The sequence below is a fragment of the Amblyomma mixtum genome, chromosome 2 (genome assembly GCF_055824585.1).
Source record: "Amblyomma mixtum isolate Tamu chromosome 2, ASM5582458v1, whole genome shotgun sequence".
In the NCBI taxonomy this organism is placed as follows: domain Eukaryota; kingdom Metazoa; phylum Arthropoda; class Arachnida; order Ixodida; family Ixodidae; genus Amblyomma; species Amblyomma mixtum.
The window spans coordinates 313,194,200-313,221,189 of record NC_143013.1 but is presented as its reverse complement, the minus strand read 5'-3'; the positions used below and the strand labels follow the sequence as shown (position 1 = coordinate 313,221,189).

The following is a 26,990-nucleotide window of genomic DNA, read 5'->3' as shown; positions in this document are numbered from 1 at the left end:
TTTATCAGGTCATGAATAATTATGATGACAGTAACAAAATGACAGCGAACAAGGCCCCTCAAAAGGAGCTGAAACAACAATTTGCTTTTACTTTTTATGTACAGCATCACTGCATATATTTCTGTCAGGGCTTATTCTGCCTAAATTTAAAAATATCCCGACAAAAGAAAAAAATTTTTTGTTCACTCACTCTAATGATTTTGGTCACCAGAGAATTGTACCGCTGGTGCATGATCTTGTGGTTGTCAATAACCTTCGTAACCAGCGGCAGAAAGACCTTGTACTTCTTGCCCAGCTGAACAACCATAGCACACAAGGTGTCCATAGCTTGCTGGAGAAAGAAGTATTGAAACACGCAAATCAGTACTTGTGAGAAACTAGCAGAATTCACAATGCACAGCTTTCCCAACAAATGGACGGAAGTATTCTACCCACACAACCACCCTAACCCCAAAATGCAGGTGGCTAAAAAAGGTGCAGTAGGGTGGCATCCCAACAACTGGACTGCTCTTAATTCAAAACTTAAAAATAAACTTGTTCATTCACAAAGACAGCATAAAACAGGACAAGGCTTTCAAGGATTTTGCTGCAGATAGGCAGCCGTGTACTCATCATATCTACCTAGCAGTGCTACATTTCTCAAGCACAGACTAGATACATCTGAATAGCCTGCATTAAGTTCTATGACCCAAGATTAATTTGCAGAATCATGCAGTCATGGGAGTGTAGGGCATGACAAGGTGCACTCAATGTGGTTAGTACACACATAAAACCGCACTTAAACTGTAACTGACTTTTCTTACTATTAAAGGGCAAAAAAAGAATTTGCTGGGCTAGTTGGTTCATTTCGGAATTAAAGAGTTAACTGCGCGAAAGGGTTAGGACACCAGGGAGACACATTCACGACACTTAGAAGCGCAGACTGACAACTTTGTCAGTCTGCACTTCTAAGTGTCGTGAATGTGTCTCCCTGGTGTCCTAACCCTCTTGCGCAGTTAACTCTTTAATTTATTAAAGGGCCTCCATGAATTTCAAGCTCCGGCTTATTAAAAAAAAAAAAAACTGTCACTATCAAACTCCACACCAAACAGGGAAAAGTGAAAATTTTCATTTTTGTAAAAATTTTGCCATAAAAAATTCCCCTCCTGTGCCAAAGAGTGAAAGTACCAGACTCTCAATCAGTGCATTGCAAGTGCCATCAAGAGAAAACCACTTACCGAGCGCAACTCAGGGGTGGTGTCAAGGGTCCGGACTAGGGGGTGGATGATACGGGCTGCAAACTCCGAAAAGTCGAGAGACTCCGAGAGAATGTCGATGGTCTCAAGGGCAGTGCTGCAGAGAGAGAACACCTTTGGAGGAGAAATTCTAGAGGCCCGTGTACTGTGCGATGTCAGTGCACGTTAAAGAACCCCAGGTGGTCGAAATTTCCGGAGCCCTCCACTACGGCGTCTCTCATGGCCTTAGTCGCTTTGGGACATTAAACCCCATAAACCTAACCTAACCTTGTGTTGAACAGAAGTTCTGCAGACAATTTTCTGCTTTTATCAGCACTGCCGAGCAGTCATGCTGGTTCACTTCTCATTCTATGAACAGCAATATACACGAATTGAGTGCACAAAATAAAAAAAGTCATAATATATGAACAAAAAATTATTTCAAAATCCTCCCGCTGAACTTCAACCCTTTGAAACATGCCGCTTTGATAAATCACATAAGAGGGTGCATACTGAAAGGAATCATGTAAAAAAACTAAACAGATACAAAAAATAGTGATTAGTAACACTCTGTGGAAACTCAGTGCATGTATAGTACATTTTTTCTCAGAGCAATGCTAACACTAAACGAAACAAATTCTGCAGTTCAACTACTCTGTCTTCTGGGTCATTGGAAATTCGAAGGTTACACAAATGTGGCACTGACGTGCGCATACAAAGGCATAGCAAAACCAGCTAAACTCCACAGGGTTGTACATTAGAGTACATTGAACTGAGATCCGAGCTCCATTTACCTCTGATGCGACTCATCAGTAACCTTGCGACTAACTAAGGACAAAAAGTTTGGTGGGTACGGAAGCATTAATGTTGCAGAACTGCACAAAAGGACCGGAAAGCAAAGATGGGAAACAACCTTGAGAAGGGCCTTCCCCATTCACTTCCAGAGAGCTTTTCAGAAGCGTTATTCGAAGAATCTTTTGTTCATTTCACTAACAAAACACATCTTGTCAATGCTAACAATCTCTGGGTGCACTGTTAGAACCTGGAAACTGAAAACATGCAAACACTCAAATCTTTTACTTCCCACTGAATATAGGTCCCTCCTTAGGAAAATTGTGATGGAAGCAACACATATGTCAGAGCAGTGCTAGCAGCTCTTTGTGGGCTAAACAACAGCACAAACCGTTAAGCTAATTAGCGCTGCATTCATGAACAGATGTGCAAAGACGGGGACAGAAATAGCAAAAGGCACCATGAGTGTTACTTTCATTTGTTCCTTTCTTAACACCGAGACGTATACAAATACCTTTCTTCATGCCATCACTCGCTGAAATGCCAACACTTAGAAACATGGTTTTCTTTTTACATGTGAGCAGTATGGAAGGTCCATTTGCACATGATTTAACTGTTTATCTTAAAATAAAATCAGCTTCAATGGCACTCCTAACATCCTGGCTCTTGCGCTTCACCATTACCTGACACACAGGAAAGAATTTGTATGGGGCTCGTAGTGCCGTTTTTTTTTTTTTTTTCATCTTTATCTGTACGCTTGTCCATAGTCCGCCTTACCAGTGAAAAAAAAAACAGTGCACAGGGAGACTTACGCTCTGACATTTTTGGGGACATCTGGCGAGTCAAACAACTTGACGATGGGAGGCAGTATGAGGTGCAGGTAGTCGTCAAGGTTGCAACCAAATTTCTGCAGCGCTGTCAGCAACTGTTACAGAAAACACACGCACACAAATGCTTATGAGTTGCATATGGACGCTTGCCTGCAACAAGTGAAACGTACACATAGAAAAAGATGAATAAATTAAAGGTTAGGTAAGAGCAGTGTGGGGGTTCGAAGACAGCATTTGATTTAAGCCACCAATAAACGAAAGCAGAGCAAACGTGCTCCACAGCAACATTGCCAGGTTTGGCACACATGTGCAAACACTGCAGAGGACTATATGCGAAAAGCACAAGTGAACTGTGTACACAGGTGCAAAGAGGGCTGAAAATTTGTTTGAATTATTCAAGTTTCAATTTAGATGAGCCTCTGATTTTAATGGGGACAAAGAGTCAGATCGAATAACCAGATGTCTGTAATGCCGTTACATGGCTATGTAAGGGCAACACTGCAAGGCTGCCTTTAATGTGAGGCGAAGAGCAGGTGAGTGGTGGCACCTTTGCAGTGACAGCCCTGTCTGCGCTCATGTCGTGCATGAAGACCTTGAGGGCATGGGGCACCAGCTTGGGCAGGTACACCTTGAAGTCCGAGCCTAGAGAGGTCACAATCTGCTCCACCAGCATGATGATGGTCAGCTGGAGCGGGCTGTTCACTGCCCAGAACTCCTGCACACACAGGCAGAGCGCATTGCATGTGCACCATGTTATGTATAACAAAAGCAATATGTGCAAAGCATGGTTTCACACTGAAATTCAATGCAGATGAATAAAGAAAAATTCCAGTTAACTCACCTTTATAAGGGCAAATATGTCGTCCAAGTAATTGCGGATGTGCTGCTTCACAATAGCAATCAGCTGGCCAAGCTGACGGAAGTGGAACTGAAAGGAATTCACAATGGTGACAGGAAGATGTAGAAACCAAGCTGGAAATTCAATTCTCACACCTCCCATTTAAACAGAACTCAAACGCATAATCAACAGGTTCATATAAGACATGCAAATCGGGTAAAAAAATTTAAAAGTGAACATAACATTTCCACTCACAAAAATTGCACCAGCTAATGCCAACAAACAGCACTGAGAGGAGCAGGCTGAAGCCAAAAGCCAGCTTGCAAGTCGTGAAAACTTACCTCCCTGAACGTGGCATCCACAGTGCGCACCACATTGAGCAGAGCTGGCAACACCTGAGAACAAGTAAAAAAAGTACTCTGAACAAGCAGCTCATAGAGCATGCTAAACTTCTCCTCACATAAACTGTATTCAATAATTGGTATTGGTACACTAATGTGGAGATCTGGACTAACTTGTGCATGAGTGAGATGGCATCTGCTTAGTTCCTATCTATTGTGCTGCTCTGCTTCTCAGCCAGTGTCACTACTTGTATACTGGTCTCCAAATCTTCTTGGCCATAACTACCATATACAGCCGCATATAAGTCAACATTTCCAACCAATAACAACTATCTGAAATTGGGCGACTGACTTATATGTGGTGTCAACCTATCTACAGGGTCTAAGGTAGTTTCGGCCGAGCAGTGGGTAGCATGCACCTTGTGCCAGTGTCTGTTCCTGGCAGGATGCATAGAGCTCCGTGTGTTAAAAAAAAAAAAGTTATTTTGTGTGCAAATCAGTTTCACCATGAAAATTTGAATTATGCGTCGTTTACCCAGCTCGCTCAGACTTAATGCGACCTCTTAGCACCAAACTTTTTCCAACGAATAAAAAGTTCTACGATCAATCGTGGTGGTGGTCGCTTTCCCAGGCAAGGGGTAGACAGCACGAGAGAAAACTTCCAGCAAACTCTGGAACACACATAACACTGGAATTCTAAACTATAAGATTGCTTTCAGTTCAATTTGCCGCTAGTCAGCCGGCTGCATGAAAGTATGGGAGGAAGGATGCAGCACTGTTTGATTGCCTTCGATCTCCATTTGCCTCCAACTACTGGCCTTGCAATTGCATCGTTACATATTTATTGCTTTGAGCTACACACACTGTGATAGAGGAGGAGAGGGGTACGTGCTGACTTATCTCTGGAGTCAACTTTTTTTTTTTTAGTCGGCAATGGCTGCGAGTTATGGGATCGAATTCTATTTCGAGTAGACTAAGACATGACCATATCCGGTAATATGCATTACTGCCAATGCTTATAGTCAATAAACTAACAAACATGCATGTAAAGGGAGAAACACTTTTGTCAAGGCAGCTTTCTAAGCAAAGCAGTAGCCACAATGAAACCTCTCTCTCTTTCTGACCTGCCGCAGCACAATACGAGAGCCCTTGGGGAACGAGGCTGGCATGCGCAACAATGCGGAACACGCCCACCAACCTGTGGCACGTAAGGAACGCAGCGCAGGCCGAGGCTCTGGAAAATGAACACTACGGCCTGGACCACGTTGGTGTGGTGCTGGCTCAGGGTGGGGTCACGCATGATGCGCATCAGCGTTGACACCACCATGGCTGGGTAGAACTCCTCCAGGCTGCCACCCATGCTCACCAGCATCTCACTCGCACTGAGCTCTGCACACAGCACAAGCGAAAGGAGGAGATGTTCATTCATACATAGGCTGCGCATCTGGAAGAATGCCACTGGCATTTGACTGATGTGCTCAAGCTCCCAAAAGCAATATTGACACTGATGCTTCCGCAAATCTGTGTCCTACTCTCTATACTAGCAAAAAAATGTTATTGCCAATAATAAAACAATGTAAATTTCCCACAGATGTTATACACAATGTAAAGGTTTTCCAGTTATTGTGATACATAGCTAGAATACTATTCAAGATAGAGCTCTGATTTTTTCCACAAATAGTGGTCAATAGAATGCTACATATTTTGCACATTTCAGAAATTTATTTTTAGATGTAGGTGTACCTTTAAAAGTTTTGTTCAATTTCTCCCTAAAATCTTGGCTTTGGCATTTAAAATTTTGTGCTGCAACACACAATTTGTTATTCAAACTTATATGCCTAAAAAGTGCATTTATTTAGCTTTGTTTTATATATTCATAAAAACTTTAAATGTAATAGTTTTTACAGGAAAAAAAAATATTGAAACGTACAGAAATCGACCCTTTTTCTCACAGTAGGAAAAGAGTTAATTTGAACATTTTACATAGCACGATGCGCTTCAAATGGACAAGGTTCTATTGTACACTTATATCTGTAGTCAAGCTAAAGATCACAGACCTTGGCTTTCAGGAGGAACCACACTGATGCTGACAACTGCCCCCGAATCACTGAAGTCATCAATCATGCCCATGTTCAGCTTGTGCTTGAAAGGGTCCAACGCGCCCAGCAGTCCCAGCACCCGGATAGCCTGCAAAAGTTCAGGTAAAAACACAAATAATATAGGCCTAAAGAGCAGCATAGATAAGCCAGAATTTCCATGACCTGTGATTGCAAGCAACAAAATACATAATCAACATTTTGATGTCTCAACTCTTTTCAGCTGCTTCCAACCCAGAGTTCAAATTATACAAACAAGCCCACTTACAACGAATATGAGGGTCCCACTGATTGCGTTCATAGTAAGTGGACCTCCATATTAAAGCCAAAAATGCCAACTCACACGAAAGTGGTGTTTATTTTTCTTTCAAATTTGTTATGCCTTAAAGCGTTCAAGGCAACAGGTGCCAGGTCTGCCTCCTTGTCAGTCTTCGTCAGACTCCTGGCTGTCGGGGAGTGCTTGTACATACGTTGCGCTGCTTGGTCAGTTTGTGGCTCTGCCATATTGGCGCCATCATTCGCATCAATGAAATCACTCATGACGACATCAGGTCCAGCCAGCTGTGCATCAAAGGTGCGTTTCCAAATCCTCGTGCATATGATCACACTGATGTTCGACAGCATCATCTTTTGTTCCTAAGCCTATTCTGCAATGAAGCTAGCACAGTGGACATGTGCACAGAACTTATCAAATTACTGGTATCGACTACATTGTCTACTGTCTGCGCACTGCCTGTATGCGATCGCAACGCAGAAGGCAAAGAGCCAGCTAGGCAGTGAATGCCATGTGACCAGCTGGACCAACAAGGCATACCACACCCAAAGGGCAATAATCTCTGCCATTGGCTGATCACTGATTGTGCGCATTAGCTTTGCTTTCAACGCTGCCACTATCACACACAGGCATACCATGCTTCTCCTTCCATTCCAGAAGCTTTGCCCAGCTGGCACACAAGGACATACTAATTGAAGCCGTTGAAGCGTGCTTGGCTGTCAGCTATCTACAGTTTCGATGACACCTTTTTATGACTTTCTTTTTTGGTCGCCACGTTCTGAGTGGTTCAAACTCCGCACTTGCTTGAAGTGCAAGTTATTCGACAGTGGGAGCAAGTTCACCGTGCCTCCTTGTTCGCTCTATCCGTGTTGTGCGACCATAGTTCTTCATTGTATATGAGATGCAGTGCCATTACCATAATGCTTGTTTTGACGGTAGCACCACCCTTGTCCGTAATAAGCAAGCATTTGTTATTACTGCAGCAGTTATAACTGGGCTCGACTGTAGTGCTTGAGGGTACAAATACCCCAAGGGAGTGAGAGAAGCTCTTTAATGAAAAAAAGAGAAAACCACAAAGCCTGGCGAATAATGCTGCCTCCCACTCCCTTCTTTCCCTGAAAAGCGTTCAAGTAAACTCACGTGTTTACAGCTACTCAAGATAAAAAAACTTACATATCAAACTTACAAACTTACAAACTTACAGGCCTCTAATCATGCCTCTCATAGCATGATTAGAGGCCAACTGAAAAAAAGTTTATACAAATGAACAGCAGTTCATTAGATGCTCTGCCCATGTCACTGGGTGCCCCTCAGTGGAATGCCATTAGTCCTGTACTAGTTTCGATCTTCATCATGGGGTTGTTGCATGGGTACAGAGATCTAAATGGTCAGTTTGGAAAGGTAAACGTGTGGAAAGGTAAGTGTGCAAACTGGTGTAAGCTTATTGTCTGCTCTAATCACCGCGTCACAGAATCCCCTACGATACTGTGACCACTTATTTCCTTTCGTTTTGGTCTTACAATGCTGGAGGAGATGCCATATCCCATCACTCTACTTGTAAGAACTGCTTGTCACTAGGCAGGTGCGAATATTCAATAATTTTGAATACTCGGCCGAACAGTAAAGTTTTCAATATTAGATTCAATCCAAATGTTCAGTATTTGAATTTTCGAAGTATTCGCCTAGAGCGAATAACAATTCTGTAATTCAGTGTGCACGTGCCGACTGGTCCTGATGGGGCAAGCGTGCAAGCAGCTGGCTGGCCCCTTGTGGCGTCCTCAGGGTGATCTGCACGTGCGCAGTGCCTCCTCGCAGAAGCGGGTCGTGATAGTGGCTGCAGATTGTGCTATGCTAAATATTTCTCATCAGAGGACGCACGGCTCCCTTGACTTCCGTAGAACAAGTCTGAACTGACTGTAGGTGCTGCAGCCACTCTTCTCGGCTTAAAATTCGTGAATCCAGTGTGACAGCCAAGCACCAGTCAAATGGAGATGGGTGCCCCTTTCCTATGCCTGACTCGGGGTGGCGCTGAGCATTGGGCACGCAGTGCATACGCCTTGCAGGTGCTCATGGAGTCGTTGCTTAAAAGCAATATAGTTGTGCAATGACACAATTGCAATTAAAACCGGCAGTCGGGGGGGGTACCACAGACAGGTCTCACAACCCACCAGTACTATGTCACCTCTGCAAGCAGGTCAACTCCAATTTCCGATGGCCATCACTGCAGGACATCCACACAACTTCAATGAATGGATCAAAGCTTCAGTGCATTTCCTCTTTTTTTTTTTAATTTATTGGACTTGCGTGTACAAAGCATACAAGATTCTGAAAATGCTTATTGTGTGTCATTCAACCTTCTTTTGTGTGCTACAAGTATTCAAACTATTCGCTACGACAATACTAAAAAAATTGCTATTTGCTTTGAATTCGCTTTAAACAAAAAAAAAAAAAACACACATTTGCACATGCCTACTCATCACTCAACTCCTTCCAGAGTTATGCACAGTTTTGCCTGGCTTTTATTAACTGCATATTTTCTGTCAATTCTGTCTATCTCCATGGTTCTAGGACTGCAGTACTTTTTTAACAAGTAAAGTGCTATCATAACTATAGAACCAAAACTGAGTGAGATGGTCAATGTAAAGGGAATACCCACCTCCCTTCGGATGCTACTGGACTGCTCCGTCTTGAGAAAGTTCAGCAGGACGTCAAGCAGGGTAGGGTACTTGTGGTAAGGCTCCACTACATAGCCAGTGCTCTCAACCAGTTGGCCCAGTGTCCAGAGACTGATCTACACACAGAGAGAAAATTGTAAGCTCGAATAAAACCACTCTGCACTAATTGCTTTTCTATATTTTAGCATCAAAAACGCAGCTAGAGGCTCTTCAGTACTTGCTTCAGTAGACATGCCCAGTGAAACCAAATCTGCACGGCAGCAGCAATTTCGACCCTCTTTGTTTTTATTTTCATCAATGAAAACATGCATCTCTGGGAATCTTCCACCCATAGCAATACTATAGTCCTGTGAAAATTTAATCTCGCATTTACAAAAAAAAAAAAAACAGATGAAAAACAAAGTACTGCTGTGCGCAACATCAAGAATGCACGCCACACACACACACCACCACACACCTCTCTTTTAGGTAATGACGATGAATCCTGCAGCATGTCAATGATGATCGGCAGCAGTTCGCCCATCCATTTCCGCATTTCCGTTCCACTGACCTGAAAAAATGGCGACACATGAGGAAAACCAAGCATTAGCAGCTGTTATGAAAACCAGCTTTAATGAAGACGTTTGTATGCAGTGCAATGATACACCAGGCTTTAAAAGGATGCAAGACTTCTTGCAGATGAACAGAATTCAAATTTACAAATTAATTTAATTTATGGGGGTTTTCACGTCCCAAAGCGACTCAGGTTATGAGGGACGCCGTAATGAAGGGCTCTGGAAATTTCGACCACCTGGGGTTCTTTAACGTGTGCTGACATTGCACAGTACACGGGCCTCTAGAATTTCACCCTCATTGAAATTCGACCGCCACGGCCGGGATCGAACCCGTGTCTTTCGGGTCAGCAGCCAAGCGCCATAACCGCTGAGCCATCGTGGCGGCCCAATTCAAATTTACAGGTTTCATGAAATGGGAATGCAAAAGTAGTGCTCACGTTAGCATAAGATAATTTTTACACAGACACATAGCCACAAGATGTTAACACTAGGCCTTCCTGGATGCTTGTGAATGCATCATCTGGAGAGCTGCAGTTGTGTCACTGCTGTCAAATGAACCATTTAGAAGTTAAAGGAGATGTTGAGAAGCATGACAACATAAAAAATCACACCTATGCCAAGTCAATAGTGACAGAAACAAGATGCATCACTCTAATCAGGGCCCATTTGCCTGCAAATATATTCATAGCAGCCAATAAAAGCCCAACTGACAAGTGGTTGATGCAACAACGATGCAACATTTCGTTGTTGCTTCACTTCCCCTTAGCTGCACAACATTAAATGGTCTGTCTTCAACTGATGGATGGATTTACAAGCAACCCTTGAAGGGAATGAGTGAGTGGGGGGGGGGACTAATACAAGCATTTCCTGGACTTTCTTCCTCAAAAAAAGAGAAAGAGAGAGACAGAAAGGGCCAGACCCCAACCTAAATCCACTACCGCTTCAAATCTGGACACTCTTAGCTGATGCCTCTCACCGTTTTGTAAACGCAACATACCTTTTACAAGGCAGTGAAGCACTCGGATCAGGTAGTATGTTGTTTTGAGATTCCTATACTTAGTAAATTTTGCTGGTGAGAAAATTTATGATGAATAGCATAGCATCAGACTTCACTACGCCATAAAATAGTACAGGAAGCAGTCGTTTGCTAGCAGCTGTAGTCAGGTAGAACCGAAGAACGAAGCGGCAAACGCACCTAAAAGGCGGCCCTCCAGGCATTGGCATAGAATTGGAAAAACAGCGCAATCAAAGACGAGACACAAGAGAAGGACAAAACACCAGCGCTGGTGTTTTGTCCTTCTCTTGTGTCTCGTCTTTGATTGCGCTGTTTTTCCAATTCGTAAAACATGTACCAACCAGCCCAGCCCATATTTGCCCTCTTCTGGAATTGGCATCGACTGTTTGTCATGATGTTGCGGTTAATCCCCTAGCATGACATTACAGGTAGCTTGCAGGTGCCTCCGCCAAATGGAATTAACCGCGACACAGTGACAATCAGTCAACACCTTTGGCTGGAGGGCCTTTTTTTTGGGGGGGTGTCAGCTGCTACATTCTTCACATGTACCTGACTATAGTCTTACTTGTATTACCCTTCACATACCACAGAATTATCAAGAGAAGGGCCCAGTCAAATACACGTGACAGGACATGTGAATCAGCTTTAACAAAGTGAGTAAGCAAGTTTTGTTAATAAGACATCACTGTACACTTCTGGACTACTGATGTATTTTAGGAGGTACTATTTCAAAATGGTGGATGCCATGACATTAGGATGGGTGAGAACATGCTGACATAACAGACTACATCACCAGCCTCTTTCATTACTTTTGTTATAAGTAAGTAAAAGAACAGAGGTCAGTTTCAATGAATGCATGCCTACCTGTGCCTGCTCTCCCACCGCTGCCAGGACACATATCACAACTCCAGGATTTGGGTCTGGAGCCTTGAGTTTTGGGATTAACACCTGCAAACAATTACAGTACGTCAAAGGTCTGTCAAGATAACCTTTTAACAACAGCTTTTCATTACTCAGAGCAGAGAGAGAACTTACAGCCAGGATAGGCTCCATGTATGGGCGTATGAGTCCCGGGGCATTGGACAACAGGTGGCCCAGCATTTTGGCAGCCTGCTCTTTGTTGCGAACCACTCCCGAGTGCTCCAATTCGGTCAAATTCTTTGATGCAAAACAAACAGTAACAACAGAACGCAATGTAAGACCAATGAAAATGAGCCTAAGAAGAAGCTGCGCTGTGGAATAAGAGTCAAGAAACAGCTATGCTGCAAGTCTGTGGGTACTAAAAAACCAACACAAAGCCTACTTCAAGATCTCTGCAGTACATGCAGATGAAGTGATGCCGGCTCTCAGTGCTCTATACAACATATTTCATCTCCCGTGAATCCTTGAATACTACAGATATGAGTCCCTAATGCTGCCACCTACGTCTATCACACCACATGTGCGAATGTACCATAGCTAGGCATGCACTGCAGTAGTCAGCCTAAAGAGTCGTCTCTTCCTCTTCAATTATTGTGAATAGGAATCTGTAGCCTCTGAGCAGGTGAAGGACGGTTCAATATCTGCTCAAAATAAGGCAATACTGTACCTGTATCAAGACCTTCCTGAGTGGAGGCATGATGTAGGCAGGGTTCAAGCTACTCAGCCGGCCAATGATGCACAGGGCAAGCTCCCGAATCTCAAAGACCTCGTCGTTAAGTGAGATGAACAAAGCACTGAGGTTCTCGGCTTGAGCCAGGTGGCCATCAAACTTCTCATCCAGGGATGCAAGAACACAGTAACGCACATCCGAGTCTGTCAACACAAAAAGAGGAACCAGGATGGGAATGAAGTAACAAGGTCAGCAACCCGTTAACAACACGAATAAAAGAATAAACCTCAATCACTCATATGGGAATAACCCATAAGGGTGATTTTAGGAGGGAAGACAAAGTAGGGCAAAGGGAGGCAGTACGTAGCACGAGTGCAAACTTCCGGTCGTGGCGTGCGTCGCACCAGAATCCGAAACTACAGGACCGTTTGCAGTTCAGTTGGGCCGCATGCAAGTGTGGAAGGTAGGGTGAAGAGCTCTTTTGCTTTCAGTCACTACTGGCTTCAGACTCTTCTCCTCGTGATCACATCATTACACGTTTATTGCCTTCAGCTGCACAAGCGTTGCATGCCATCTTCGCGGCAAACTACAAAACAAAGTACAAAGGAGGGGGGGGAGGGGGGAAGGGGTTTTTTTTTTTGGCCAGCAAGGGCTACGAGTTGAAGATTAGAATTCTACACAACATATGCAAATCACAAGGTTGGTCCAATAAAGGTAGCGCATTCTCATAACAAAATTTTTTGCCTGGATCCAATTTTTTATTTTTTTTTTGCTGTGCTCGGTTAATTCGAAAACCTGGTTAATTTGAATATTTTTTTTCAGTCCCGGTGACTTCGAATTACCGAGGTTTTATTGTAGTTTTTTTTTTTTCAGCGATAAAATGTGGTACTCTTGCGTGGTCAAAAGTCACCTAGAATTTCTCTGGATATTTTGTCAGCCCTGTCATTCGATTTACCAGTAATTCGCGCAAAAATGTTTGTACTTGGAGTTGTGCTTGTAGAAAAAAATGCCACCGCCATTGATAAAGAAGTAGAAGGAACCGTAAGACAACAACACAAGTGGAAATTGACTTCAAAAAGCTAGGCTGTCATGCTAATGTTGAGTTTCTGTACGGTTGGAGCCGGGGTCCTGGCCTCACGTGGTCTGCATGTTGACGACAGTGACGAACTGCCACTTAACTGTCGAGGTAGCCAGAACAAGACACTTTTTCGAGGCACTTGTGCATGGCTTCGCATTGGTGTCCTCACAAAGGAGCCTACTTAACCAAGCAACTGACCTAAGTAAGGTGATGGCAGTTAACAAGGGCAATATACAACAGAGTTTATTTACAATTTATTTACAAATCGACGAAGGTGGTCATTGGCTCGCAAAACAATCAGCTCGCTCTTCACGAATCCCTGTCAGCGTGACTGACCTAACTAGAGCAAAGCATAGCAGATCCTCGTTCTTTGGATCGGTGCCAGCACCAAGCTTGGCCCTGTCCGCTTCATCCGTCACTCCACGAAGTGCAGAGTCAAGCCTCCCGCTTTTGCCACCAAAAAACCACCTTACCAGTAGCATGCCGGTGCCCACGAGGTTATTTACTCGCAAACACTGGGTGCATTACACAAAGTCGTTTATGCACAGTTACAGCACAAACCACACTCTCAACAAAAGGACAGCGACAACCGAATGGCAGCCAACATGCAGCCAGGACCGCATGCACCACTCTGTCTGTGCTCGCTTCTTTGCTATAAGTCTTTGGAACATCTCGTCCTTGCCACATGGCGTGCTGCTGAACTGCCATAATTCACGCCCGTCTCCAAACGCAAGGGAAGAAATCAACCTTCCAGTGTCTTGAGTTTTCGCAGTCAGCTAACCGCCATTACTGCAGTTTACAGTGTAACCCATTCGAACGGCACCGGGTGTGAAGGGTGGGGGGGACGAAGTAGGCTGCACAACCAGCCCTAAAAAATATAACTGAAGAAAGCACTGAGTAACAGCGTTTGGATGTTGGCGGCTTAATGACCCTCGACACAACAGACAGCAACTTGATTACTGGAGCCTCCCAGTTCGCAGAAGCGTGTAAAGTAGAGAATTCATACCTCAAAATGCACAAATGCGCTACTTAATCTGTTAATTATCCTTTGGCTGAGAGTAACCCCCATTGATAACCAGCTAGTAATGGTTTTAATTAAGGAATACTGACCTTTTTTGGTAAAACCAAATTTCAAAAACCAGAAGTCCAACCTCCAGCTTAAAGATGCCATAGTGGAGGTCTCCACCCTATTTTCAACCACCTGGGATTCTTTACTGACATTGCACAGCACATCTGTGTCCTTCCATTTTGGCCCCGATATTGTCAGTACTTTTCAGGTACTTCAATTTCCACATTTTGCACTTTAATCATCGCTATTATTAAAGGTGTGGCTATTTTAGTTTCTTTCAAGTGCGGTAGACTCATATTTTAAACTAAATATATCTAAAATACCATACCACACCCCAACAACTGCTGTGGGTAAAAAAAAAAAAAGAGTAACCTTGATTTTTTTGCCTGAACAAAGTGGCGCTAAACCAACAGTTAGACCGTGTGTTTCCTTAGACACAATAAAGTGCCCTTCTCATTGTTTAAACACTCACTAGTGAAATGCTCTGAGTAAAAGTAAAGGCAGACAGATAAATGGGTAAGCAAGAGCAGAGTGAGGAATTACTGTAGAGCCTTGCTGATACAAATATCAAGGGATCCCCAAAAAAACATTTGCATCACACGAAATTCCTACCATCATAAAGCCAAAAAAATCTATAAGCTGCTGCATTGGAAATGCACTCATGCAATGTTTATGCCTGATGAGATTTATTTACCCCTGTGCACCATCATTTAGGGCATGCCCTGTACACCGGAAGATCCCGAACTTTGCACATTGTACACAATGCACTTTGGGAAGAGAAAATTACAAATATGTATCGGCCGTGTTCATATCATCAATGCTTTACGTTATACCATCAAACACTACATTAATGCAAAAACGCGCTTGCCTCAAGAGGCAGCTGGAAATAGCTGTTCCCATGCTGCAGTGATAACGTGAAAGTTAACACAACGGGCTCAGCCACGTAAATCCACAAAGTTATTCCAACTCCAACCCATGGCGCTACACCATCTGTGACATAAAAAGAAAACAATGAATTTGGGGTTACCAGTGTCAGTCACGCCAGCCAATAACAGCTTGCCCAGCACCCTCTGAACATCGTCCATGAGGGAAACACTGTATTTCCCGGTGGCTTTCATATTCTGTAATCAGACAGAAACATACTGTGCTAAGTAAACAGGCACTGGCACAGCAGAAACCCACACAGTCAATATGATGCAGCCTATGTGTACAACCTTTGCAGACATTTAAAGCCCAAGGGGTTTGTCTTCTGAACTTTGCTGTGTGGCTATTTATGCAATGGCAATGCTCCAAAACTTTTGAAAATAAGAGGCATCTCGCTGTGTGTCCCCTGCCCCGATGACATCAGTGGGCAGAAGAGCCTTCCAGCTCGCCCCATCTGCCCACTGAAGTCATCGGGAAAGGGGACGCGTGGCGGTGAGGCATCGCCCTAATCGGTTGCGAGCTACTGCGAGCAGCAGTTTTTAAAGATTTTTTCAAAACAACAGGGTACACACAAAGCTTTTAAATTTGACCTTAATACCCACAAAGACCACCTCTACAGATCTGTAGTGCTAGAATATGCCCATCAAAATCATTTCAGGGTCCCTTTAATAGTCATGTCATGCTTTAGCAATGGTCACAAAATGCTGCTCTTGGAGCCAGGAGTAAAGCCAAAGCGTGGAAAGAATTAAAAAGATAGTTCGTTTCAGTTAACTTCAGAATGATAAGTTCACAAACATTTAACTTCATTTCTGTTAAGGTAATTTTAGTTTAACTTACCAAGCACCAATATTTTACTATAGAAAAAAAGAGACTGAACAATTTCATTTTGCACAGAGTTTATCAGATTGTTCAAGCTAGAGATAATCACTGATATGTAAATTACAAATGCCACCAGTCGTGCTAAAGGCACTGAAAAATGATTTCTGTTGAAGTTGTGAGGCCAGCTCTGATAAGCAAATGCTTTTAATCTGGGCAAGTAAGCATGTTACCCGTTTCACCCACAGGCCAATACAACAAGCAAAGCGACATCGGTGGTGTGCAGAAAATTTTGGAGAACTGAGGACGGACAAAAATGGCAGAGAAGTTTTGCCTAAATTCTATAAACATGTGAAAGCAGAATTGCATGAACAGTAACGACGATGAAGAGAGAGAATTTTGTATTGTCCATCTTCAAAGACATGCAGCACCGTGGGAGCTAAAACTTGTCCCAACTCGTCACCAGCTATATATCCAAGCCACTTTTGCACATAAAACAGTATGCAATTGCATTGTTCTTATGAGAAAACAGCTTTGTGAGCTTTTCTGATTAGATGACAAAAGCCCTAGCCTCAGTGACACTACAAGGCCGTCAAAAGGAAGTAACAATAGCAATGATAATGCCTTTGAAGCCTTGCGAATTATCTTGCAAAATGATTCTTTGCACATAAGAACAATGCAAATGAGATCTTGCAGGGAATATCGGCATGTAACATCTATTGAACAGAGCCTGCTGCCAAGCCTGATTATAAGCTACTGTCATAAAACTCTTAATAACGAGTTTCTATCTGCTGAGAATTTCACACATATCCTTTGACACAGCTTCGGACAATTCAAACTCATTTTGCATGCTCCGACACGGTCCGATTAATAAACGTGAACCATACAAAATGTTCAGAGATACTCAGTCACCTGTAATGCTGGTGAAAGAAGGCAGCAGCACGTTCGAACCGCTTCCAGGCGAATCTCTTTGTGCTCGCTTGTGAGGTAGGTGTTGGCACAGTGTTTGACAAAGCTGGTCAGCGTCCGGCCTAGAATACCACCAGCAATAGTAGTTCTTGGTGGTAACATCACCACACACCACACAGAAAAAATGCAAAGGCAAAAAGTTTTGGTTTATGGAGGTTTAACGTCCCAAAGTGATTCAGGCTATGAGGGACGCCGTAGTGGAGGGCTCCAGAAATTTCAGCCACCTGGGGTTCGCTTTAACGTGCACTGACATCACACAGTACACGGGCCTCTAGAATTTTGCCTCCATAGAAATTCCACCGCCGCGGCCGGGATGGAACCCGCGCCTTTCGGGTCAGCAGTCGAGCGCCATAACCACTGAGCCACCGCGGCGGCTACAAAGGCAAAAGGTTCGAACCTGCACACTTGAGCACATTTCAGTTACTGAGTTTAAATCAGTTATGCGGTACTAACCTGTAGTTACCACGTAACCAGAGGGCTGTGTGTGTGCATGCTTTTGAGTCATTTTTCTTCAAGCAAAAAGTTTCATTTCTGACATGCAATTTAAAGAAGTTATTTTAAGCGTTCTGACGATATCCTTATTTCTAGTTACTTTGGCCATCAGAAAAGCTTAAAAACAAGACACAAGATAAGTATTGCTGCCAGTGAAGAAGAGATGACTTCTCCAGAAGACAGAGACATTTTTCTACCAACGGAAGTGAGGTCAGAAGGTACAGTAGAATGGCCGAGGTTGGAATACTGCAAAACATGAGCTTGGAAGACCTGACAAAGAGCTACTTAGCATACTATGCTTGTGACTTTCACTAATCATAAGTTATATACTGAATACATATAGCGTTTTGTTAGTCCATCTCTAAAGCAAGTTGGTTCATGCTGAACAAGTAGAAATTTTTGCAGAACAACCTTGTCTCAAAGGTCAGTAGAACAGATATGTTCCAGTTCCTAAGATATTACACGGCCTCAGTGAGACCTGCACATTCCACATTTAATTTTTTTTTTCTTTTTAAAGAAAACTATAGTACCTCGAAAGCTCAAATTTGATATTTAATACATGAAGGTGATACGCATCCCAAAAACGTCAGCAGCAAGAGTGCAACTTTTGTCAAAACATTACATATTATAAAGGGTTAGACAGTAAGCCCTACTTTCAAAACACATGATGTTATAATAAAAGAACAGTTTGGCTTGAATTTCAAAAGCATAAGTTAATGGAAATGGCATTGCTGAATATTAATGACAAAATGCCTGAGAACTTTGAACGCAAACTGATTAGAATAGGTGTCTTTATCAACTTCAGAAAGCTTTTGATTCCGTTAAGCATTAGACTATACTTCAAAATCTTTACTCATAAGGAGTACCACGACGTCTAATCAAGAGTTACCTGCAAAATCACCTTCAGTACACTAACATTAACAACAGCAGAACGAACACATCTGAAATCATGCAAGGCATCCTGCAAGGCTCCACACTTGGTCCGCTTCTTTCTTTGACCTACATTAACACGTCACAAGCATACCACTCACCCCAGATACAATCTTGTACACTGATGACACAAATCTATTTTTCTCAGGAACTGAATGACATGAACTGAATGACATCAACTTCAAATCGCATGAAAATATGGCTGGAAAATCTGCCTCACCAGCTGAGAGCAGACAAACTGGAATTAAATGCAAATAAAACAAAGGTATACTATTTTTTGGCCTCGTTACCAGCAAATTATAGACTATGCACTTTGAAAGACAAGTCACTGATCGAGTTATGCCCCAAATTTCTGGGAGTTCATTTCCAGAAAGCACTGACTGGTCAGTTTATACGAACCACATCCAGAATAAAATACCGCATTCTATTGGCATTTTGTAAATTAGAGCAATGAATTCTGATTTGGCTAAAAAAATCAGCTTTACTACTCATTAGTACAATCACATATTCCAATACTGCTTTTCTGTATGGGGGACTACGACAAAAAACAGCTTAGTATCCATAGGCTACAGAAAAGGGCACTGAGGCTTACAGAAGGAATGTCCTGGCTTTGTCATACAGCACCGCTTTTTAGGAAACATCAGCTCCTAACCATTTGCAACATCTTTCATCGAAGATTAGCTTTCACAATCCATAAAGAATTGAAAATCAACCCTGCAACCTTCCAGGGGAAATACATTGAAAAAAAAGCTGCACTCATGACTTGCAAAATAACACAAGGAGGAAAGAAAAACTGTGAACAAATATCAGTGCCTAGAGACTATTTTATTAAATCCCCAAGTTTTAAACAAACATCCATTACCTACTAGAAAAAAATACATCTACGATGTTTTAAGAGCAAATTTTTTAATTATTTATTGTTGTCATGTTATATTAATGATTTAAATTCTGTTATGCATAACTGTTTGTCTTTTATTCATGGTGCCTCATACTTGCATTATGTACTCTTTGAAGTGTTGAAGGTGTTTAAGGGGGGATGAGGGTCTTGAAAACTTGTTTTTTATTTTTCGACATAACTTGTTCAAACTTAGCACACAGGTGTATCATAGAAGGCTGATTTCAAATATGCATTTAGATTTCAAATATCTCACCTGGAAGAAAATTTATCGCAAAATAACATTCAAATTAGGTAATTTCTTACGGGCCTTTATAGTAATTAATCAGTTAAAGAATGATTTTTTAAGAATAAGGAGACATTTGCAAAGGCCCAAAGCACATCCTAAAGCTTTCTTTTTTCCTTTAAACATAATATATGAGCAATTAGGCCAAGTGTGGGCTAATTACTGCCACGTCATTTTTTTTTCCAACTTTGTTGTTTATTTATGATCAACAAAATTAGTTTGCAGACATTTTGTTAGCTTTAGGATGTGCTTTGGGCCTTTGCAAATGTCTGCATATTCTTTATAAATGTTTATTTAACTGATAAATTACTAAAAAAGCCCGTAAGAAATGACCTAATTAGGATATTTTATTTTGCCATATATTTCCTTCCAGCTGAGATATTTGAAATCTAAATGCATATTCGAAATCAGCATTCAATGATACACCCAGGTGCTAAGTTTCAAAAAGATATGTTAACAAATAAAAAAAAAGTTTTCAACACCCTCATCACCCCTTAATGAACTGCGCTTGGTGTGCTGTACTGATGCTGTTTTTGCTTTGCCATCACTTTTGAGCAAGAATCAAATTTTTGGGAGGTGGAAACACGGATGGCGTTTTGACAGGCACTTCAATGCCTTTTCACCAATCTCCCAGACACTCGCACTTGTCTGAATAAACTTCCAATACCTTATATAGTGCTTCTATACTCACCTTGAAAGTCAAAGCTGCCCAAGGTTTTTAAAGCGAGCGAAATGGTTGCAACGTCAGTAGTTTCTGCAAAATGACCATGCAAAGTTACAAAGTTAAAAAGCACAACAAGAGCAAATAAACACAGAAAGTGCAGTTCTAGGAGAGATTTGCCTTTTGGGTCATAATTAATAGCAGTCAATAAAATCATAAGTAACTTTATTGCATGTACTTCAATTTTTTTTTTTGCACCTTAGCAATGATAACAGCATCATGAATGTTTCCTGTAGGCATTACAGATATTCCCATATCAGACACCACCGATTCAGAAAGCCTTGCAGTCACAGAAGTTCACGGCAAAATTTAAGTAGGGAGGGCCATCCACCCACCACCCCCAAGCACAAAATTTTCAACATGAAAACCATGCTGGCTTCTATTTCTTCCAGTGCAAAATGCACCACGCAAATATGACCACCCCCCTCAGCCGCCCCTCCGAACAGTTGCCCATAATCACATCCCTGCAAAAATTGTTGCCATGACAGAGTGAGAATGGCACGGCACCGTTGCCTGCATGGCAGCATCGCAAAGAGTGTGCAAACAACACAAGAGCCTCATTACAGCGAAAAGCCGGCGGCATCCAGTGACCAGTGTCACACCTGGGGAAGAAACTAAATAAATAAAAAACTTCGTAACCAGGGGAGCGGTGTTCGAACACACGGTGGCACGAACAAATCGGTTCCGCTGGCCGGTGCTTCATTAAGCTGCACCATCGCCGCAGCTTAACATTCAATGAGTTAAAACTGCCAGTCTCTAATGCTGTGCTTGGAATGTCGTTATTTTCGTCGACCACCTGCCTTAATTTGCTAGTCTCTTGCACTGTGGTTTTGAAGCCATCGTCTTCGTTGTCTTCTATCCTTACACGTGGAAGCGCCGTCAAATGAGCATGCAGCAAGCCACACAAAACGGTGAGAGATTAGAAGCAGTGAAATTCAGTTAAAACACTCAATGCTACTGCAATGTCATCGGATAAAGGTATTTAAGCGGCCTACAGATTTTTTCGGTGCACTTCACACTTGGCGCCAGGCTAATCAAGAAGAAAATGCTGCCACAATTTTTATATCTGCCCCTCCCCCCATCCAGCCTCTGCTTTTCTGAAAGAAAACTGCTTTTCATGGCAGAAAAATGTCAACAGACCTGGACTGGGCTGAGCTGCGTGCATGTGCTTGGGCACACCAGGATGCTTGAGTGGGCGCTGCATCAATATGCATGAGAGCATCTTGAGGAGGCCATCCTGGATGTCGCGCTTCAACTGGGGAATCCGCAGGGACACTTCCTGCAGGGCTGCCGTCAACGCTGGACTGCAAGCAGCACATTGCAACCCGAGTCACGCTTCTCAGGTTAACCACAACAACAAGCCAACTGTAAATCTATGAAAGCTATTTTTATTACTGTTCATTCACAGTAAAATAGAACATGACACATAAAAAGTAGAAGAGAAACTTCACCTGAGGCCAGTGTTAAGCATGGGGTCCAAAAGCTCCTTAAGATCAGACGCAATGCTGCTTTTGTTGGCTCTCGCCAGCAGGCTGATACATGTGAATACAGCAGGATCCAGGATGGGGCCTTTTTTTCTGAGAAGAGAGAAATTTAAATGCTGCAACAATACAAACAACGGCAGTAACAACAACCATGCTCGTATATACGTGGAGACAGCTGACAAAATGTAAGCGCCAGCACAAATCCTAGATGCTCGAGCTGCACTAGCTAAGCTGCACAAGTTATATTTTAAACAAGTACAACATAACATTGGAAAACACTTGCCTCTGCTGTCTCTGCAGAGCAAAGTTTGAAGCTACTACATATGCTGTAGCTTTCACAAAGTATGACACCTTTTGCCTTGACTAAGAAGAGTCCCAAGTGAAAAACTCACTGAACAGTTATGCTTGTAGTTGCACGTGAATTTACAGCGCAGCTGTCTGTTTTGATTTTGCAATTTTTTTTGCGATTTTGAATTTGTTATTTTTCTGAGGTGATGAAATTGATAGTGGCACTGTTTGCAGAGATGTGCTGTCATTTATTTTCCTCATATGTGACTATCACTTCTTGTCTAGTCGTTTATGGTGACGAATGCAGCCTAGTGGTCTGAGAAGTGGTACAATACAGACTCGAACTGATTTATGATTGGCAGAAATTCAAAGATGAGATCAGTGAAGGTATTATGAGAGGTCATAACAGCAGTGGGGGCAGTTATGAGTGAGAAGGATGGGAGCTGTAGTCGCATGAGTGGAACAAAGAGAGAATCTGACCACTTTTCCTCTCCCCTATGTCTCTCCATTATTCCCCTTTCTGCATGGCCTCCTATCTAACCACTTTCCTTCTCTCCTACGCTCACCTCCGTCACAGGGGATGCAGGACACTCCTCAAGCCAGGAATGGGCACCTAACAGCTGCACTTTAAAAGCTTGGAACTGGCCTGAGCTATCACCATACTTGCTGATCTCTAGTTGTGGCGTTTCTCACTTCCTGTGCTCTCCGCTGGTGTGCCCGTTCAGAGCCCCAAAAAAGGCAAGCGCTTCACTGAAATTCCCCACTGTCAACACATGCAGCAGCTTACTTGGACGGGGTGCTGTTGCTGGGCAGGGACACACGGATGACTTCCATGATCCTAGGCAGGTAGTGTAATAGGTGTTCACCCACGGCGACCGCAAGGAGTCCAATGGAGAGAAAAGCCCAGCTGCGCTCCCTCTCTCTCCGCAGGCAGCCAAGCAGGTAGTCCATGGTGTCAGCCAGATACCTGGGAGGGGTCAATGAACATGGCCAACGTGTCATGCCCAACATGTCATCCAACCAAGGTGGCAGGTGTACAGCCTTTCTCAAGAATATATGCCCCATCAGGTTTGTCTCTAAGGCATCCACTGCAGCTGGTACCCCCTTCTGCAGCTTAGGTCTTCCAAGGATGCTACCACAGCCTGCTACCAAGCAGGTGCCCAAAGAAAATGCACTTATACTGAATAACTATGAGGATGGCAACAACAAAAAAGCCATAAGAATGAAAAAAAGATGATAGGACAGCATGCAGTTACTTAATCATAAGAGCACCGTGTGCATTGTTCACTTCAGAAGTTCAGAATTCCCATGCTGATTTTATGGCACTGTTTTTGGATTCGTATCATACTATCCCAATGGTAACGACTCAAATTAAATTAAATCCAGGACAATGCACTCCGCTATGGAAATGAAAATGACTGAGATAAAATTAACAGAGAGACAGCAGCATGTGTTACGGAACAAACACAAGTTGATAATGCCTCTATTGAAATCAAGAAATTCACATGGGAACGGAATGTGATGCAGAGATAGCTAACAGCAGTAAATTGCAACAGAGTGGATTCCAAGAAAAGATAAACACAGTAGGCAACAGCAGTGAGTCAGGTGAGGATATGACATCAGAAAATTTGTGACAATAGGGTGGTCACAGCTCACACAGGACAGCACTTATGGGAAATCAATGGGAGAGACCTTTGTCCAGCAGCAATGTAGCTGAACTGACCACAAGGACGTTGATGACCTCAACATTTTTCTAGATTGTTCACTATTCCTTGTGGTTTGTCAATGCACCTGCAGCTGTGCACAGGTCTCTGTGCTAAAATGCTTTTACACACACAGCAACACAAACACCAAAGAGAGAAAGCAGATGCAACAGAATCTGAAGCCAGCCTCTCACCTCTTAACAAATCTTTGTGTCTGAAAGGCAGCAAGCCTGGGCAGAACCATATGCAGTGCATGCTGGATGTACGGGTTTCGGAGAGCACGTTGCCGCAATACTCGCTCGCATATCTTTGGAAGAAAAGAAAACACCATCATGAGCGACAACTGTGACAAAGAAGTTGAAATTCAACTCACGAGCACACATTTGTCAAAGTAAGCAGAAAAGATTAGTCAGAGGGGCCCGGTTTATAGAACATGATTTGCTGCAAGGTAGTAATAGACTAAATGGACACTTTTGCCCATGTGCCCTGAAGTGCGCTCCTGCTTCTCTGCCCCAAAAAAGTTTAACGGCAACAAAGAATTTTTATATAAAATATATCTGTGAAGTGGTCTTCCCAAGAAGTTCCAGTTACAATGTCCCAGTGAAAGCTAGAAAATGAGCTTTCTCAACTCGGTGACTAAAAGTAATACCGCTGCTGAGAATGCAACTTTTGTCGCAACCCACAGCCCATAATATAGGGTTGTGTAAGCGTACAAAGGCACTGTTTAAAAATCACAGGTGAGACAAATGAGAATGCTGAGGTGCTCACAAAAAAACATTTATCAAATGCACTTAAAAAAAAAAATATTTTCCAAAATCCTGCACAACACCTCACGAAATCATTCAGTTTTTTTTCTACTTTCAGCCTTTGCTGCCATTTCCTGCCCTTTTATCACACAAAGGGACATCTGTTGAATGTCTGCTAACAAATGCTCACAAGCCTCATGCTCCGAAAAGAAAACATTGTGATAAACAGCAGAATGTGCCCAGCTCTGTATCATATCCAAATCAGCCTGCAGTTCATTACAGATCTCGCGAGGCAGGAAGAATGTTCATAAACAAATTAATGCAACTATGCTCTTGGGCTATTCTCTTGGGCCACTGCATGAGTTCACGTTACGCGATGTGGACAACTTGAATTGTTTGCAGTAACCAAAATTTATTTTGTACGTTAATCCATGAGGGACTGAACAAGTGGTTCTGAACTGTTGAGCTTAGAGTTTGCAGCAAAAGGCATCCACTATGTCTGCCAAGCACTATGCAGTGTTGCAATTAAAAACAGCAAAGTGTTAAAAATTCCCAGTAACACATTTTCGCCAACCGTAGTTTAACTACAAAACTTTGCCATGCTTAGAGAGAAGCATGAAAAACTGAGTAAGTTATGAGGCTCCTAAGCTATCCCCACAGTCATACCTGTACAGTGGTGAGCAGCCTTGTCTAGAGCGCTCGGGCGGTGCACTTCCTTGCAAACAAATCCAGATTTTGTGGCAGCCTCTAGGGTCCAGCTGCAACGCTTGCACGGAAGTAGCGCCAGATAGCCTCGTAAACAAAGCAGGCACGAAAACTTTGCCCTGTAATGAGGGGCTGCTCTCTAATTTCGATTTTTGTTACCAAGTGCGCACTGCTCAAGCGCTCTAGACAAGGCTGCTCACCACTGTACCGCTATCTTGTTCAGCCATTTGAGATTTCTTATGACACACTACAATTTTCAACTATGACAATTTTGTGCACATCCAATGGCTAAATATTAGTTTCTTAATCTTAAATAGTTAATAGCCAGTATAATTAATTTATTTATTTTCAGTACTTTCAAGGCTTGCAGGCATTACAGAGAGGAAGGGCATACAAAATCAGAAGTAATTTGCTTGAAATTTTCCACATCGGTGACGGTAGCGATGAAGGCAGGGAGGTAGATAATAGCCCAACTGCGATGAAGCAACCATCACTTCAATTCCATTCCTGCCAAAGGTATGAAGTTTCAAAGACTTACCGCAAACAGGGCATACTGTGTATTTTCAAAGCTGCGGTTCCGTGTTTAGATTCAGACTGCATGCAGATACATGAAGTGCACTTTCATTTAATGAATGCAAGACAACTCCTCACCCAAAACATAAACTAGCTATTGACCTTTGCAGTTTTATCCACTCACATTAACACACAGCACCCATCACCACACAAGTACCAAAGGCAGAGGCAGATACCTGGTCGAACTTCTCATCAAGCAGGCGCTTGCAGGTGTTGCTCTCATGGGTTGGCACCAAGTGATGGCTGTGGTGATGAAGCCGGTGGCTCCCGTGTAGCTGGTATGAGGGACCCTGGTGAAGGGGCACGATGGTCGCTGGTTGGTAGCCCTGCGCTCGGTGATACCTGAGCAGCGCAGCTCGCGCGCCACCTCTCGGCCGGTGCTCTTGCATCTGCTGCAGCGCCCTGAGTGAGCGTGTCAGTGAACTGCCGGGGCCAGAGCTCTGTGTTCGGTGCGCTTCGTGTCTTGCCTGCTGGGAGGTCACCTCCTCCAGCTCCTGCCTCACCCTTTCGCCTTCAATGTTGCTGCACTTGAGCAGCTCGTTGATGACCAGCAGGGACCCGTGAACACGGTCCTCTCGGTTCACACCTTTCTCACGGGCTCCTCCCAGTGCCTCTTCAAAGCCACTTTCGGCTTCTTCGTAGCACTTGGAGTACCAGGGGGGATTCTGAGTGTCTTTCGTCTCACGCTGTGCTGTCACCATCAGAGCTGCCCTGAGAGCCAGCACTGCACCCTCTCGAATCATGGGCTTGGGGTCACGCACGCCATTGAAGATGCAGTCGAAAATGGGTTGGATGTTTTGAAAGAAGAAGGTGGGTGTGGAGATGGCTAGTTCCTGAAGAATGAGCACAGCGGCATGCCGCTTGCCCTCGTGGCGCTCTTCACAAAGCCACTCAATGGCACGCTTTATGACAAAGTCATCGTATTCGGCTGTGAAGCTGCTGCCAACGGTCGTCAGACGACCAATGGCATATGCTGCGAGCTCTGTAACCGTTGTGTCATTTGATGGGAGCAGATTGCGCAGGTAGTTTGCAAAACGACTTATCCTTGATCCAGTGTTGCCAGAATCCACCTCCAGAAGGTTCACTGTTGC

At 43.3% G+C, this 26,990-nt stretch overlaps 1 protein-coding gene across 2 annotated transcripts in view; it reads right to left on the bottom strand.

Moving 5' to 3' along the window:
- Positions 1–26,990, bottom strand: part of mTor (serine/threonine-protein kinase Tor) — a 123,236-nt gene that overhangs the window by 35,103 nt on the left and 61,143 nt on the right. For both annotated transcript variants that reach the window (XM_089575071.1, XM_089575072.1), the window contains exons 3-23: positions 26,076–26,983; positions 24,070–24,182; positions 22,960–23,139; positions 21,852–21,977; positions 21,541–21,704; positions 20,371–20,433; positions 17,020–17,138; positions 15,395–15,488; positions 12,218–12,423; positions 11,665–11,787; positions 11,494–11,577; positions 9,518–9,610; positions 9,042–9,176; positions 6,073–6,202; positions 5,214–5,404; positions 4,016–4,069; positions 3,678–3,764; positions 3,384–3,551; positions 2,819–2,931; positions 1,218–1,332; positions 191–331 (exon numbers count right to left, since the gene is read on the bottom strand). In XM_089575071.1, the coding sequence (XP_089431197.1) occupies positions 191–331; positions 1,218–1,332; positions 2,819–2,931; positions 3,384–3,551; positions 3,678–3,764; positions 4,016–4,069; positions 5,214–5,404; positions 6,073–6,202; positions 9,042–9,176; positions 9,518–9,610; positions 11,494–11,577; positions 11,665–11,787; positions 12,218–12,423; positions 15,395–15,488; positions 17,020–17,138; positions 20,371–20,433; positions 21,541–21,704; positions 21,852–21,977; positions 22,960–23,139; positions 24,070–24,182; positions 26,076–26,983 (3,407 nt within the window). The remainder of the gene's footprint in view (positions 1–190; positions 332–1,217; positions 1,333–2,818; positions 2,932–3,383; positions 3,552–3,677; positions 3,765–4,015; positions 4,070–5,213; positions 5,405–6,072; positions 6,203–9,041; positions 9,177–9,517; positions 9,611–11,493; positions 11,578–11,664; positions 11,788–12,217; positions 12,424–15,394; positions 15,489–17,019; positions 17,139–20,370; positions 20,434–21,540; positions 21,705–21,851; positions 21,978–22,959; positions 23,140–24,069; positions 24,183–26,075; positions 26,984–26,990) is intronic.